Source organism: Halichoeres trimaculatus, unplaced genomic scaffold (genome assembly GCF_033239565.1).
Source record: "Halichoeres trimaculatus isolate MK-OKI-2021-1 unplaced genomic scaffold, fHalTri1.1 fHalTri1_scaffold_2, whole genome shotgun sequence".
NCBI lineage: Eukaryota > Metazoa > Chordata > Actinopteri > Labriformes > Labridae > Halichoeres > Halichoeres trimaculatus.
The window spans coordinates 35,801,492-35,817,433 of NW_027437180.1; the positions used below are offsets into that span (position 1 = coordinate 35,801,492).

Below are 15,942 nucleotides of genomic sequence, written 5' to 3' on the forward strand. Positions count from 1 at the left end.
AAGACGCCTGGTGCTCCCAGCCCAGCGTGGCTCCAAATCTCTAGCCAGACTCTTCTCCTCTGTTGTGCCCAAATTCTGGATTGAATTACCTAACTCTACACGATCCACAGAGTCCCTATCTACTTTAAGAGATGTCTGAAGACTCATCTGTTCAGGGAACACTTAGGCCCTTAATCTGACCCTTCTCCTCTTTGTCCTCAGGGGTAGAATGAGTCCGAAGGTCTGGGACTCAGCTCTTGTGATTTTTTAGCACTACTACTGAATGTTGTTAAGGATTGTCTGAATCTGTCTGAACTCTTGTTTGTGTTGTACGTCCCTTTGGACAAAAGCGTCTGCTAAATGAAACTGTAGAACTGTAAACTGTAATATGAAACGTGTATGATTGATCTGTTGGGCCTAATTTGCAGTTTGGTACACTGGGTTAGGTTTTAGAAAGCAGAGCTAAAGTTGGTGGTTGAAGTTCGGCCCCAAGCGACAGGAAGCAGGGAAGCAGAAGGAGCAGGAAGTAAAGGAGGGTAATTATTCAGACTCTTAAAAGTGTTTTCCTGACAACATGAATGCTAACAAGCTATAAATAATGGGTTGAGATGGATGGACCTATCTGTAATTTTATTTTTAAACAACGAGCATCTGTAGTAGTTTGGTTTTGATATATATATATATATATATATATATATATATATATATATATATATATATATATATATATATATATATATATATATATATATATATATATATATATATATATATATATATATATATATATATATATTTTTTTTTTTTTTAAAGGAACCCAAAAAGGAAGGACGAATAAAAGGCTGAGAGTTGATACTAAAATTAGGAAAAATAAACAAATAAAAAATTAATTGAAAAATATGCTTTTTCATTTTTATTAAAATACATTAACCTATATATATACATTTTTTTCATTATTAACTAAAGAAATTTAAGAAACCTTTTGAAGAATCTCTCTCAATTTTACAATCAACAAAAATAAATTAAACTGACTTTTCAATGAGTATTCATATTTAAATCACACGGTGAGGGGATTTTTCTTCAAATAAAGAGCCTCTTCGGCAATAAAAGTGAGGAAAAATATTGCTTCATCAAAATAAATTTTATTAAAAAGTTAGCATAAAAATCAGATTTTTTTTTTTACAATATCTTTACAGTTTTACCTTCATCTGCCATGTTCAAAAGTGCTGTTTTTTTAAAAATGTATTTTATTTCTATTTTGTTATAATAGTGCAACTCTTGTTTTAAACACTAGATGGAGCCCTTACAGAGGAGACAACATCCATAAAGCCACAGCAGTTGCAGATAAACATGTTTACAAAAAATGTGACAAACACAAAACTGGTCAAAAATGAGTTATAAACTTAAATAAATCAACATTTTATGGTCACAGATAAATTTCTGCATTATTTTGTTTTCAAGTAAAAAGTTTTGACTACGCCCCTTAGAGTGCAACATTCCTTCTAAGGTGTGTTTTATTTTGTAAAGATTACTCTGTAATTATCCCTCAATGAACAATACAGGTTTACATAAATGTAATATAATCCACATTTATTCACATCATCAAGGGAGTATATACACTATCAGCTTCTCCAAAACAGTATCTACCATTTCAGAGATAAATAAAATGTGCCTTGACTGTAACTCTTAGTGCAGCAAACAGGACTCGGCTCATATCTCAGCTATGACAGGTAACATTGGGGGCTTGAACCTTCTGGATGGTCTGCTCTTGGTGCGACACCCTGAGGCCCAGACGTAGACCACACCCCCCTGACCAGAGAGAATCCTCTGCTTTTCTCTCAAAACATTCCTGTTATTTTGTCTGTTCAGGAGGAAAACACCCCCATTAGTCTGTTTTTCTTCTTCTGCCTGTCTTTCAGAGCCCGTCTCTTTGTCCTCGTCCGTCGTCCTGCTGTTTGTCACAGGAACCTGCCTGCGTCTGGGGTCCTTCAGGGAAACCTCGACGTGTATTTGAATCTGGTTTCCATCTGACCTGGAGACGGGGGGCTGAGAGTTGTAAACGTGTGAAAATTGCCATCCTGTCTTCTTCCCGTCCTCCGTCCATCCTCTGCGAGCCAGACGAGCTGCTGTGAGGACAGAGTCGGCTCCGTCTGTGAGAAGAGGCCCGGACGTTACAGAAGACCTGCCGGACTCAGAGGGTACAGACGCTGGGTTCCTCAAGCCCTCCATCCTCCAAAAGTCCTCAATCTGTGCCTGTGGTTCTTCTTTAAGGTATTCAAGCACCTGAAAAACAAAGTGTGAAAGCACAAGATTCACTTAAAGGGATCAACCATCAATTTGAAGAGGATGGCAAAATCTGTTTTATTTCAGATTTTTCTTTCTTATATTCCATAACTGGAGCTTTGTGTGTTAGGGCCTTTACTTTAGGAGCCTGAAATCACAAAAATGGCGAGAAAGAGTAAGGTGCAGGTGCCTCTAAATTTTGAAGCAGGTTTAACACGATATTTTAACCCTGGAAGTGAATTTGTTTTTTAAAAGTCATGCAAAAACACTTCATCTAAGGCAGTGGTTCACAACCTTTTCCAACTCAGGGCCCACTTTCAAGTCTCAAACATTTTCGCAGCTAACCCCTGACCGATAAATACATAAAAACATACTACAACTTAAAACCTTTACTATTATAATTAATTTAACACAAACATAGTTTAGCCTTATCTAATGGCACAGTTTACAGTCAGCTCTATCTTTCTATCTGGGCTTAAAAAAGTATTTGTAATTTCTTACACTGGCTGATGCACAGAAATATATAGTACATTTTATTCTAAAATCAAATTATAATATTGATACAATCATAGTTACTCATAGTTAGAGTAGAGAGTGAAGACAAATGGTAATTTGAAGGATTGAACTGAATACAAGAGAAACATGTTGGAGGCTCCACAGTCACTAACACAGCATCTATCACATGTTGCAACGTTTTTATTTTTACATTATTACATCCCCACCCCTACAAAAATCAAACTACTTAGGAAAAGCTTTGGCGGCCCACTTGCAGTACCTTCGCAGCCCACCAGGGGGCCGCGGCCCACAGGTTGGGAATCACTGATCTGAGGCATAGATGAGTCTTAAACTGCACTGCTTTCAACCAATAATACTGTCTAAGTCCCTATTCAATGCACTATGTTTTTACCTTGCACTGTAACCTTTTTGCTTTTATCTGTTTTCTATTGTACACTTTTTTTTTTACCTGCACTTTTAACTTTTTAATGTAAAGCAACTTTGAGTTTTTGAAAAGCGCTCTATAAATAAAATTTATTATTATTATTATTATTATTATTATTATTATTATTATTATTATTAAACAGTGCATTTATTTTTTCTCACTTCCATCACATCACATCTGGTTTCTTCTCATCACCTCATAAGACCCTTATCATCCCCATCACAGATATCAGTTTCCTCTGACTCTCCCAAAATAGAAGCTATGTGGAGGATCTGTTTTGATTGCACTCCCTCGCCACCTTGTGGCCCGGAGTCTCCACAAACTGTGGTAAATTACTTTTAGCGAGGCGTGTGTTTGTTTAGGAATTAAATGTAGATTGGATCGGAACAAATTTTCTTTGTTCAAGACAACTTTTTACTGGATACAACGCCCCGAGGTAAGGTATTTATCAGTACAGCTACATAACGCAACGGTTTGAAACGTGACGTCGGCAGCCCGGTGCTCTGACGTATCTGTAGGCTAACGTGACAATAAGTGAACGTAAGTAGTTTAGTAGCCGTTAATATTCAGCCCGGTGCTCTAAGTCATGTCTGTATGTGTAACGTTAGTGAATCAACCTCACCAAGCAGAGCTAACATAACCTCACTCTTCATTTTATTGTTAGACTCTCAAGTTTGAACAGACCACTGCAGAATAACTGCTGACTGTAAGTTGGAATCAATATTAGCACAAACGGTTTAGCCCCTCTGTTAGCCTTTAGCTCGGGCTGTATCACTCACCCGTTTATCTTTCCTCTGCTCTCCTGTCCCTTTTCTCTCTGACAGTTAGGCCCCTGTGTCCACCATCACTACAAAATTAATAACATAATTGCTTTTAGCAGAGACAAACGCAGATATTTGTGTTTTATCTCTTCTCAATGCTAAACTTCGTCAGCCGGTGCGGTGTTGTCATGGAGACTTTTGGGCGTGCCGTAAATCTATCAGATGTCGCATCTACTGAGAATCTAAATCTGAGAATCAGCCTCTTTAAACTCGTGTTTTACAAAGTTTGAGCCTAGAAACTTCAAAGAATATGTGTAAAATATGGTTTATCTGGTTGATATATATAATATCAAAGGAAAAGATGATGATGGAGGATAGCGTGAGTAAAAATGTTGAGCAGCAGTTCTGACTTTTTCTTTCTCTATCCAACAGCATCAGAGGCTTCCCTGGATCTACACCGTATATCTACAAAACGCAGACATGTGTGAACATTTATCAGCCATCAAGAAGCTCCTCGCCATCAGCTTGTAGTCTTATTTCAAGTCCCTAGATCTACACAAGAGGTTTGTACTAACCTGCGGGTTTAGATTAAACCAGACTTCAGTGTGAGATCTTGATTTCTCTCCTCTTCTTCCTCCTCCAGCAGCTCTGACTGCTTTCCTAAGCACTCTGTCTGTCCGATCCTCTCCCTCTCTTTTATACCCCTCTCTTTAACCCCTTGCTTCCATTTAAGTGTGAGCTTATGGTGCAAAGTTCAGCTCAGAATACACAGACCTGAGGCTAATTATGAGAAAAAAGCAGCACTGAGGTCTTTTCTGGAAAGATATTCCCTCTTTTTGTTATGGTCATGGTGGAGGGATTTGTCTTACGGCTATGAACAAAGTTTAAAATTCAAATTCAAAACAAGCTTTATTGGCATGAATAAAGTTAACAAAAGGGTCTAAAAGTTGGTTAAAATAATGAACAGGATGTTCTCCAAACTGTGCTTCAGACTTCCTGTCTCTGTTATGTTAAGGTGTGGCTTTGAGGTTTATTTTTGCACAGTAAATATAATCTTTTGTGAGTGAGGTTTAGACTGCAAAGGCTGATGGATGGATAATTCATCAGAATTAAACCTAATCTTTCTCTGAACTCATTTGGTTTGTTTGTGTTTTTGATTTCTCAGAATAAAACTCTGGTGAAAGTTGTGCTGAAGCTCTGGATGGTGTTGACTGTAGATTTACCGTTACCTCAGCCTGCAGGTTGGGGCTGCTCTGCTGTCTGTTTGCTCTGGTCAGACTTGTGGTCTTTGGCTCTGTTTGCTGAGTTCAGCAGGTTTACCTGCTGTGATTAAAACACGAGGACTGCTGGACATCAGGATTTCAGGGGGATGACAGTCAACAGATTTTAAACTTTTGACCACAGTCACGTTTTGTACGGGTGTGTTTGACTGAGAGTCTATCTGTGGAGAAAAACTTGTTTTCTTCAAAGATGTATTGTCTGTTTCAGTTCGACTGGTTCAAAGTTAAGACTTGAAACAAACACAACAATAACAACTGAAGAACAAAATTCTGGATACTTTTAACGGGTCTTTTGGTCTTGCATCAGTGTGATGGTGAAATCAGTTTTCTTGCTCCACGTGATTTCAGCTGCTCCAACATTTTGTGGTTGCATTCTGACCTGTGATCTGTAACCACGGACTGCACGCACGTCTAGTCTTTATACAAACAGAACCATTAGTCATAACTTACAGTTATAGTTGCATGCACAACTGCCAGAAAATGGCCAGTTAACTAATTGCACTATGAAAGCAAGGCTAGTACAGAACGTCGTATGCCTGAGGAACTTCCTGGAAAACCTCCATCCAACAAATCTGAATTGCCCATACCTACTCAACATAGACAGATAAACATGAAAAGTGTCCCCACAATCCGAAATTGCTTTGTATCTTGATATCATCATACTTTTCAAAGGATTTGTTGATCCCTTGATATCTGTTCTCTTGCATATTTTGCGTTAGACGGTAAAACAACCAAACAGATAATCCTGTTGTTAGTGTCTGTAATGGCTGAGTCTACCGCCATTGTATTAAATGCTCTGTTTGGGTATTAATCTGCTTGTCATGTAAACAACACACAGGCTCCCCACAAAGTGTCCTGCTGTACTCCTTCACCTCAAGTTGGGTATGCATATAATTGGAGCTACATACTTGCTCCAAACTGAACTTTGAAACAAAGAAAAACACTATCGCTTTTCGTTCCATCCCAAGTGGATACAGGTCCAGGTCTGATGGCAGCCCATGGAGCGAGGCTAGAAATGTAGTGTGTAGATAGGAATGCTATATCATTCCCCAATCAGCATTTGTCACAAAGTCAGCCAACGTGGTTGTGTTGGGACAGACATTACATCTAGGCTGGTCTCACAACTCTTCTTTGGGCTTGAGATCAGAACTGCCCTTCCAGTCCTCAGTTAAGAAATCTTTACAGGAGCTTTAGGAGAAACAGTTGTTGTTGAGTTTCTTCCACCTCCATTTCCAAGAATGGTTTCTGATTTATGTTTTCTTACATTTTTCAGCAGCTTAAGTTTGATCAGACCCAGTTTAGTCAGCTGATTTTCAGGTAAGCTGAGCTTAAAAAGCCTCAGTCATAGTTCCTTTTATTCAAGCGAGTCACTCATCATCTATAAACTGGCTTCATAGATGACCTGTGACTCAGAAATAAGTCATGCATCAGGACAACAGGAGTGTCTTAGGCAGAAAAAACGAGTTACTTAACTCAAATGTGACTAGTCTGCAGAAAAACATTTTTCTGAAGTCTCATGACTTTACTCTCTGCATAAACATGTTTTCAACCCCTGCATCAGTGTGACTAAGCGTTAATATATGGGTTAAGAGCATAAAGAGTTGTAATCCTCACTGCTCCAAACTATTCCAACCATTTGGAGATTTCATCGAATCATGTGCCTTCAGAAAGATCAGCTCACGTGTTGAGTCAGAGATCTCCCTCCTGTCACAGAGGACCCTGGATCAGGGTTCAGGGAGGGATGAAAAAAGAGCTGTATCACAGAGCAGCAGGGTCAGTTTGCTCAGCATGTGCTGGCTCATGGTGGTCATCGATCTGGGTCAAAGATAACGGAAGCTGTTGTAATGTTGGCAAATCGGCGCCTGTCCTGACATCACTTACAGTAGAGTCTTCTGTAGTATCCAGTGAAAAGATCTCACTCCTGATTCTTGTTATGACTTTAGAGCAAGGTGGCCCTCAAAGGCTTATAATCATGATTCAGACCCTTGAAGTTTCGTCCATTTTCATCCCAGTCTGAACAAGTCGACCCAGATGTCCCTTTCCCCAGCAATGCTTCCTAGCTCCTTTTTGGGGATCCAAGACATTTCCAGGCCAAAAGAGATCTATGATCCCCCGACAAGATTTGAGTCTTCCCCAGAGGGAGTGGTCCACCTTGTGTGACTCTTTTTGATGTGAAGGAGCAGTGACTTTACTTCAAGTCCCAAGACTATAGGCAAGAGTTGGAACATAGATCGAATGCTTGATCAGCTCCCTCTTCTCCACAATGGTCTGGTACAGCACCAGCATTACTGCTGATACAACACTAGTCCCTCTGTCGATCTTATGATCCATTTTGCCTAACTTGTGAACAAGATCCTGTGAAACTCAATCTTTTTCACCTGGGGACTTGCTCCTCACCTTGAGAAAGTGATCCACCCCTTACTGAGAGAGAACCATTGCCTCAGACTTAGAGGTACAGACTCTCATCCCTAAGTCTTTTAGTGAAATTTGTGGGTCTTTGGCTTTCCTCCCAGCCCACAAAATGTGATATTTAATTTTAAAAACCTGTACTTAGTAGTGCTTGTGAATGTAAAATCCTGACCTAAAACGAGCTGTTCGGATTTTGGGGATTTACCGACGTCAGCGATTCCCTTTTTTGACCAATCAGGAGCAAGTCTGACCTGATTGGTCCACTGGAGCAGATACCCCTGAACCCCCTCCCTGCCCACTCCCCTCCCCACTGCTGGAGAGAGGAGGATGCCGAATTTGAAGAGCCATCACTGCTCAGTTTTTGGCTGTAAACAGACACATGGTTCCATGCTCAAGCTTCCCATCTCAGAAGAAGACAGACTAAGTGGCTAGAGTTCATTTATCAAGGAAATGTGCCAGCTACACTCAGTAAAACTGTGCATGTGTGTGCTAGTCACTTAACAGGTGGATGCTTTTCCAACTTTGGACAGTACAACAGAGGGCTAGCGAATAGACTGGTCCTGAATCCAGGCGCATTACCAACCATCCACCAACAAACCTGGGACCCTGGAAATGTGAGTATTTTAAATGCTGTGTGCTGTGGAGCAGATGGAAGAGCTTTTCCTCAGCGTCTCCCCTGTCTCTGTGTTAGCTTCAGGATGCTAACTTTATCTGCGGTTAGCCTGTTGTTTTAGCCTGTAATGTTACGGTAAACGAGCTTCGCTGTTTTCTAAACATTGTGCACTCAGAGCTTGTGGCGCCGCTCTCAGTGACGTGGAAGACTGGGGCGGTATCAGCGGTGGCTCATTTACATATGAAGGCCACGCCCACTAGATCAGAGCGTTCTGAACAGAGGGGCTATGAGAGCCTGGAAACAATGCTGCTGTGCTTGATTTGTTGGCTTTTTGGACCAAAACATGTGACTACCATTTCATGAAGACATCAATGATCCATATTAAACTGCAGAAAAGAAGCAGAATATGGGACCTTTAACCCTGTGAGGGTAAAGAGGCCTGTGACAGACAACACAGTTTCATGCAAAGTGAGATGTGAATGATAAGTGTGTGCCTTGAAATATCATATGAAAGTGGAAAGTGTTAGCTATCAATGGAGACAGATTAGATGTGAATTGTTTCTTAATCTGCTAAAGCAAGAAAATAATTAACCCCAAACCAAGTGAAGGTGAGGAACAGAGGAACTGAATACCTCTGATCTACTTTGAATGCATCAGTGACACACATCAGATGGATTTCCAAAGAACACACACACACGCGTTGTTGGGTTAAACCAGTTTCCAACAGGATTATGTCCTTACACACCCTCTATGCTATGTGTCATACTGTGAGGCACTGATAAAGAGCAGTTTGAAGTTCAGGGGGTCATGAAGGGATGAGGAAAGCCCTGCAAAGTGTTCATTAATAGAAAGCAAAGAAGGAGAGAAACTGGGCCAAATCCTGACTCTTTAAAGTGGGTTAATAGATGAAGTAATGTTTAAACTACTGTCAATGCAATGCAGAGTAACAGCAAGCTGATTTTTTCTCAGATTAAAGATGAGTTGTGTAAAAAGCCAGAGTAACCTTAGCTGGAGTGCATGAATCACCTGAGCAGATGTCAGCAGATGTTTGATGTCAGGTGAGGTCAGGTCAGCTGACTTATTAAGACATCTGAATGTTATGGATTACCTTAAGTCAACATGTGGATCTGTCAAAGAAAAGCTCTGTGATGCCTGAAGTTCCACTGAATCTCATCTGACATTTCAGACTTTCTAAGTTCCTCCAGCTGAATGTGTTGTTATGTAACTTTATTGATTTAAAGTCATCACTGTGGCATTCATCTAACATTGTTACCTGAGCAGGAATCCAGGGTTGGGCCCCTCTTCTGTTTCAGCTGTCAGTGTGTATGTTTTTCTTCTTTTCTATTTCGTTTAAACCTTTTGTGTTTTCCTATCCAAGCGTTGCCAAAAATTTCCTATCCTTCATCGTGTGATCTTTGAAGACACAGAAAGAAATGTGACTCCTCAGACATGAAACCAAAATGGCCTTCCTGTGGTGTGTGGCTCAAATTGGTTAAAGGTTTTTTAATGGTTGTACTTTCAGGGAGAGGTTTCTCTATTCACCTTTATGTCCTGAATGTAAAAGGACGGTGACCTGGACAAACCTAGTGATGCCAAAGCCACAGTGACCTCACCTCCACCTGTTCAGGCTTTGATTACTTTGTGAGCCAGCAGGATGACTGATTTGTTACATGAGATTGATGTCACACTCATTGTGCGAGTGTTCACACAATGAAAGAGACACAGAAATTAATTTGATGTTCATCTTTAAAGAAACATGGGTACTAATTTTCTCCGAAGACTTTTCAACTATTGAACTTGTATCTAAATTTATTTATGGGGTAACAAATGTACTCCTGAAAACAGCCTTGCCTGGGGGTGGTACTTTCCAGATGTCCAGGAACTTTGGGGGTCGAGGTCTGCAAGCTGGGTTTCTATTTCAAAACTGTTAGAGGCTAAAAGTTGTTTATCATCTGTGTTTTGTTTTTTTTAAGCCCAAACACTGGTAGATCGCTGCCGTCATCATGCTTTATAGACCAGACCAGATCAGTGATTTGCTGGTTGAAGCCTTGCCTTTGCTTTTTGAAACCTGCAACACTTTATTTCTTTCATTTAAACACAGCCAACCAATGGGCCCCAAGAACCAATAAGTTTCTGGGAATGTTTTACCAGGAACTAAAAGTTTCTGGGCTTGCTGGTTGAAAATTACTACTTAATTTAAGAGTAGTGCCAGTCAATGCCATTTTTTTTAACAATGACTGTTACCTCTCACTGACATTTTCTACAAAGTTTAGGTTGTTTTGACTTCATGAAGTCCAAAAAAGCACCACAACACCAGCTAGCAAGTGCGTAATATTTATATACCTTTTCCCATTTTCATTACTAAAGTTTTTATGGGCACAACAGGAATCAGGAACAATGGCGCTTTTGGGGGACTCTATGCACTTTAGCAGGAGGAACTAGGGTCTAAATTGAGTTCCTTGGTTGTACGATACTCTTTGAAATACGTTTTGATACAAATTTTCAAGACTGTAATTGTAGGACTTAAAAAGACTTAAGTACTGTTGAGAAATCTTAGATTTTTTTCTTTTCAAGTGTCTGCAGAAGTGACCAAAAATAGTTCCTTGCCCCATGAAGGATTTTAATCTGCCCATCGGTAAAGTTCCTGCTCAGGGGGAAGGGCTTTCCAAAGGTCCAGGAACTTTGGGGTGCAGGGCTATTGATGCTAAATGTTTCTTATTAGGTACTTTTATAGGTACCGACTATATTTTGTCAAAAGTACCGGGTACTGAATCACATAAAATCAAAAGGTACCATGTTTAGGTACCTAAATGCATCCTTGTGACTGTGAGGGAGTGAAGGAGTAGTTGATTTTCCATGCTGGACATAAACACAGCATTGCAAGGTTATATATTGATGAATAAATATGTTAAATTGAAGAAATAATTACATTTTATTACTAAACAAATTTATTTTTTTTCAACATAAACGCAAAAAAAAGTACCAAAAATTGGTACCATTGAGTACTGGTATCAATTGACAGGTACTGGGCATCGGTAACGAATCGTTTCAAATGTGAAAGGTACCCATCCCTAATTGGTGGAGTACTTGCGGTGCCCATATTTTTCATTTTCCTTTAGGAAGCTTCTACTTAACTTTCCTACTTTAAATATATGACAACACTGTAGCAAAAACTTATTACATTTTCCATAACTTTCACCCAAAAGTTTAAAACTCCTGACTTTTTGCGATTTCAATGAATCCCCAATCTGTATCTAAGCCTCAGTTTTTGGTTTTGTTGTAAGCTGAGGCTCTTATACAGGTAGAGTCAGGGTCATATATATAGAAAATTACATTACTTTTTTTTTTTTTCAAAGTGATGGTTTGTGCGATAACCCCAAAATTTTCTTCTTATTTCACACAAACCAGGATCTCTGGAGTAGCAGACGAAGCGATTTCCTGAGACTGAAGAGACTGAATCATAAGATCAGTTCATAATGTTGTTGTTTTTATCAGCTGTAAAGGTATTTTGTCTTTTATACCAAGACAAGATCAAATATAAGCCAACTGATAGGGATGAATCTCTGTGAACACTTCTGTTTAAAACCTTTGGTGACTGTTTCATGAACTTGACCTGCTTTCATTCAAACAAAGCGACTCTAATTAACATCCACACCAAAACAGTGTCAGATGATATAAGACACACCAGGTAAAGACTGAGGTCTGATGGTGTCACGGCCTCTCCCTGGTTTTGATCATTTGCTTGTTACAATAAATAGTAGCAGAGTGATGTTAAAGTAGGACAGGAAGGACCGGTTGGTCTGGTCTGTAGTTAGTGCTCCTGTTGTCTGCAGGTATTTCTAGACTGACGGAGAAATCACAGCTTCTTAGTGTAGACATCAGCTGTGACTGGACGGTCCACCTCGAGCTTATACATCATAAAAACACACAGGTGAGACATCATTCAGACCTGAAAAAACTCATTAATACGACACTGTTTAGTTTTATTATCTATCTGTCATCAAGATTTGTTTTTCTGCCTTGTTAAGTTAAATAGCACTTTGAAAACTTTTATATGAGGGCTGAAACAAACATGTTACCTAAATCACAGTGCTTTATTTCTGTGTCAATATTCATTTTATAATTGAATCAGTCAGGTAGAGATAATAGATTTAGGGCTTCTGTTACACATTTTTATAAAATCTGTCACATAAACTGTTCTTCCTCCTTCTTCAGAAGTCATCATGTCCTCTTCCAAAGTGGTCATCAAGCAGCCTCAGCCTGTGATGGACTCTCGAGTGTGGAACGACTGGGGGTCTGGGATATGTGACTGCTGTGATAACGTACCAGAGTGTAAGTTCTTCCTTTTCTGTCTTCTCCTCTTGAGATCTAAACATCTTAATAAGACGTCTAGCTCATGCTATCAAGAAGAGGAAATGTAAAAACAACAGCCAGATTGCACAGCTGATAAACCAAGAAAAGACCAAACCCAGCTCAGATAGGATTTCAAATCTGAATCTGAAATCTGAAAGTTTTACTTTCTGCGTGAAGTCTTGTTTTATTTAATCAGATGTCAGAAAGGATGCCGTTTTTCTTCATTCAGTCTTAATAAACAGGGTAGAAATATTTCAAATCTGTATGCTTTTTTCTATAAGACAGAGGTTTGTTATTGGAAGGAATCTTAGTGCAAGATTGCATGAAATTTGTACACAACCGCAAAGTGTGCAAGGGTTTAAAGCAACAAAAAATAATTCAAAGAGTGGAAATAGAAGTAAAAAAAGATATGCAAAATAGTAGTTTAGTAAAATAGTTAAGCAGAAAGTAGTTTTACTTCTGTTGCATTGAATTTATATGAGAAGTTTTCTCCAGTGTCTTTTCAGAAGTAGATTTCTAAAGTTATTTTCCCTACAGCAGTAACAAAGAGACACTGTTTGCTCATTTTCTGTGCTGCTCTTTGTTCCTTGTTTCCCTGCTATCCAAACTGAAAGTATCTGATAAAGTCAAAATCATAAAAATCAAAGAATTTAGAGCCTTATAGATCTTATTTTCTAAATCTCTGAGTCACAATAAGATATCTTGGATTTGGAGCTGAACAATGAAGAAAACTTCAAACTTCTGAATAAATTTGTTTTATTCTTCAGCAAGGGAAGTTTGGCAAAATTAGCACTGTTGTGTGCAATGATTATAGTGTCTCAGACCACAAGTGCATATTGTTCTAGCCTATGGTTCAAATCAATCAGTCCAGAAATATAGTTTGCACCGCCTAAACAAAAAAACGCAGACAAAAACTGTGAAGCCTTGGGGCAAAGACAGCATATGTATCCTGCAGAGGGACTGTTGTAGGGCAGAGAGGAAGTGAAAAATCTCTAAACTTTCATTGCACGTTAATATTCTAAAAGACTGAAAGCAGCACTTAAACTCACAGTTACAAAAAAATTGATAGAACAACGTACTTTTCAAATCTGATTGAGGAGAAACAAGAAAAGAGAATGATAGATCATTCAGCATGGCTATAGTTGACCAGTGAGGTCCCCCAGGGGTCTGTCCTTGGACCACTTCTCTTCTCCCCTGATACATATCATCTACAGCCATTGTATGCAGACGATACCCAACTATACTTGTCTTTCACTTCAAATGACTTTAATACAGGGGATTACTGCACCCAAGACATAACATGTTAAAGTCACAGAATTTTCTGCAGCTACATTTTCAAATGTCTTAATTTGGTAAATCTCTTTGTAACCCTGATTCAAACACTGCTATAAAAATGAAGTGAATTCATTAATTCCTATTTATTTATGAACATTAAGACAAAGCCCAGTCAGGGATAAGCAAAGTAGTGTTGAGTCGACTGAGCCCAGTAAGCTTATTAAAACAGCAAATACAGGGCAATACTAATACTGGACCAAGGGCTGAAACTTCCATGGAGAATTGAGCTTATCAGGGCTAAAAATAATAAAATGGAGGCAAAAGAGTTTGTGAGACAAATCAAAACTAAAAGGTGTGATTGTGAAACCTGACCTCACAAAGGAAGTACAAATCACAACTTTTCTTGGTCAAGATTGTGAGATTAACAGAAAGGGAAAACCAGTTTTTTGTCTTCCCGTAAATGCTATTCATTGTCACTCATTGTGTCAAGGTGTGTCTTAATCCAGTTTTTATCTCTGTTTTTCATGCCTTGTCAAATGTTTTTCCTCCTGGTCCAGGTTGTTTTGCGTTCTGGTGCTGCCCCTGCTTCGCCTGTAAAACCTCCAGAGACTACGGTCAGCCCCTCTGTCTCCCCCTGCTGGAGATTTTTGGTGGCTGCATCCCACCTATCACCATGTCCATGAGGGTACAGATGCGAGAGCGCTATGGCATCAAAGTAAGGCTGACATTTCTCTTCTGTCTGCAAGAGATTTGACCTGAAATATGAAACATGTTGGATTGTTGAACGGCATCATTGTGCTCTCTCTCGTCTGCAGGGAACCATGTGCAACGACTGCGTGTACTCCACCTTCTGCACGGCCTGCACTTGGTGCCAGATGTCCAGGGAGATGAGGAGGAGGAAGCTTCCAGTTGTCCTTGTCAACGCCAAAAGAACATGACCTCCCTCTTCTTCATCGCCAACTCCTTCTCTTCGTCACTGAACCCCAGACCTGCTTCTTCTGTAAATAACATGTTAATGTGAGGAAAAGACTGAGGCCCAATCAGAGAACAAGTGAAGTGCTAATGCTTCTGACTGAAGCGCCACACATCTGCTATAAGGAGGATTTTTAAGCACTTGTCCCACTAAGATCTATCTTTTTAAGGTATATATCTGACAACCTCTGATCTTAAGTGTAGTGTGTTGACTTCACTCTGAGAAAGCAGTAAAAATTCTACTTTATTTTCACTTTTACAGGTAACTTTTAAGGTCTTGTTTAGATTTTTAGTTCCTAGCTTACAAGCAACATCTCAAGGAATCTGTTTTGTAAATATTGTTAACGCTCTTCTTATATCATGTACAAAATACATGATTCTCCAGGTTATTTGCAAGTTAGTGTCACAGCTATATGAAAGTATAAAATTATTCTAAACTTTATTCAATAATTTGACCTCTGTCCCTCATCCTAGAAGATGAGCTGACCCAGTATCTTCTCTATACATTACGATATACTTTAATTATATCTGAGCATGTTTAAATTATTAAAATGACATTAAGGACAGATATTTTCTGATTAAAATCAGATTGATAATGTTATGTATAAATTGTGTACTTGCTTTCTGCAGTTATGGTTAAATGTAAATAACAGGAGTGTAGTCTGATGTTGTGTCTTTGTTTAAAAATAAAGAAAAATGGAAACATTAACCTGACAGAAGTGCTCTATCATTAACCCCACAAAGGGAACACTAAAAACCTAACTTCAAAGATATAAATATATATATATAAATGTAAAAAATTATATATATAAACATATATATATATATATATATATATATATATATATATATATATATATATATATATATATATATATATATATATATTATATATATATATATATATATATATATATATATATATATATATATATATATATATATATATATATATATATGAACACACACACACACATACATGATCTCATTTCAATTGCGGATTGTGAGTAGGCAAATGTGCAAAAGTGAGACTATTTCAATAATAATAATAATAATAATAATAATAATAATTATTAT

The 15,942-nt window shown here is 38.6% G+C and overlaps 1 protein-coding gene across 3 annotated transcripts; it reads left to right on the forward strand.

Moving 5' to 3' along the window:
- Window positions 1-3,589: 3,589 nt before the first annotated feature.
- Window positions 3,590-15,415, forward strand: LOC141810224 (cornifelin homolog B-like). 3 transcript variants are annotated; one of them, XM_074697642.1, is made up of 5 exons: window positions 3,590-3,638; window positions 4,396-4,526; window positions 12,481-12,597; window positions 14,451-14,608; window positions 14,709-15,415. In XM_074697642.1, exons 3-5 carry the CDS (start codon window positions 12,489-12,491, stop codon window positions 14,829-14,831), a joined length of 390 nt encoding a protein of 129 aa, XP_074553743.1. In that variant the 5' UTR covers window positions 3,590-3,638; window positions 4,396-4,526; window positions 12,481-12,488; the 3' UTR covers window positions 14,832-15,415. The 3 variants fall into 3 exon arrangements, with proteins under 3 accessions (XP_074553743.1, XP_074553724.1, XP_074553734.1); XM_074697623.1 differs by lacking the exon at window positions 3,590-3,638 and adding an exon at window positions 3,686-3,742; XM_074697633.1 differs by lacking the exon at window positions 3,590-3,638 and adding an exon at window positions 3,773-3,908.
- Window positions 15,416-15,942: the final 527 nt, after the last annotated feature.

What these genes read in the sequence shown, in the direction of transcription:
- LOC141810224 (XM_074697642.1), top strand. Translation starts at nt 12,489, where the DNA reads ATGTCCTCTTCCAAAGTGGTCATCAAGCAGCCTCAGCCTGTGATGGAC. An exon ending in CTGTGATAACGTACCAGAGT is followed by an intron (nt 12,598 to 14,450) that starts GTAAGTTCTTCC and finishes CTCCTGGTCCAG; the next exon opens with GTTGTTTTGCGTTCTGGTGC. An exon ending in GAGAGCGCTATGGCATCAAA is followed by an intron (nt 14,609 to 14,708) that starts GTAAGGCTGACA and finishes TCTCGTCTGCAG; the next exon opens with GGAACCATGTGCAACGACTG.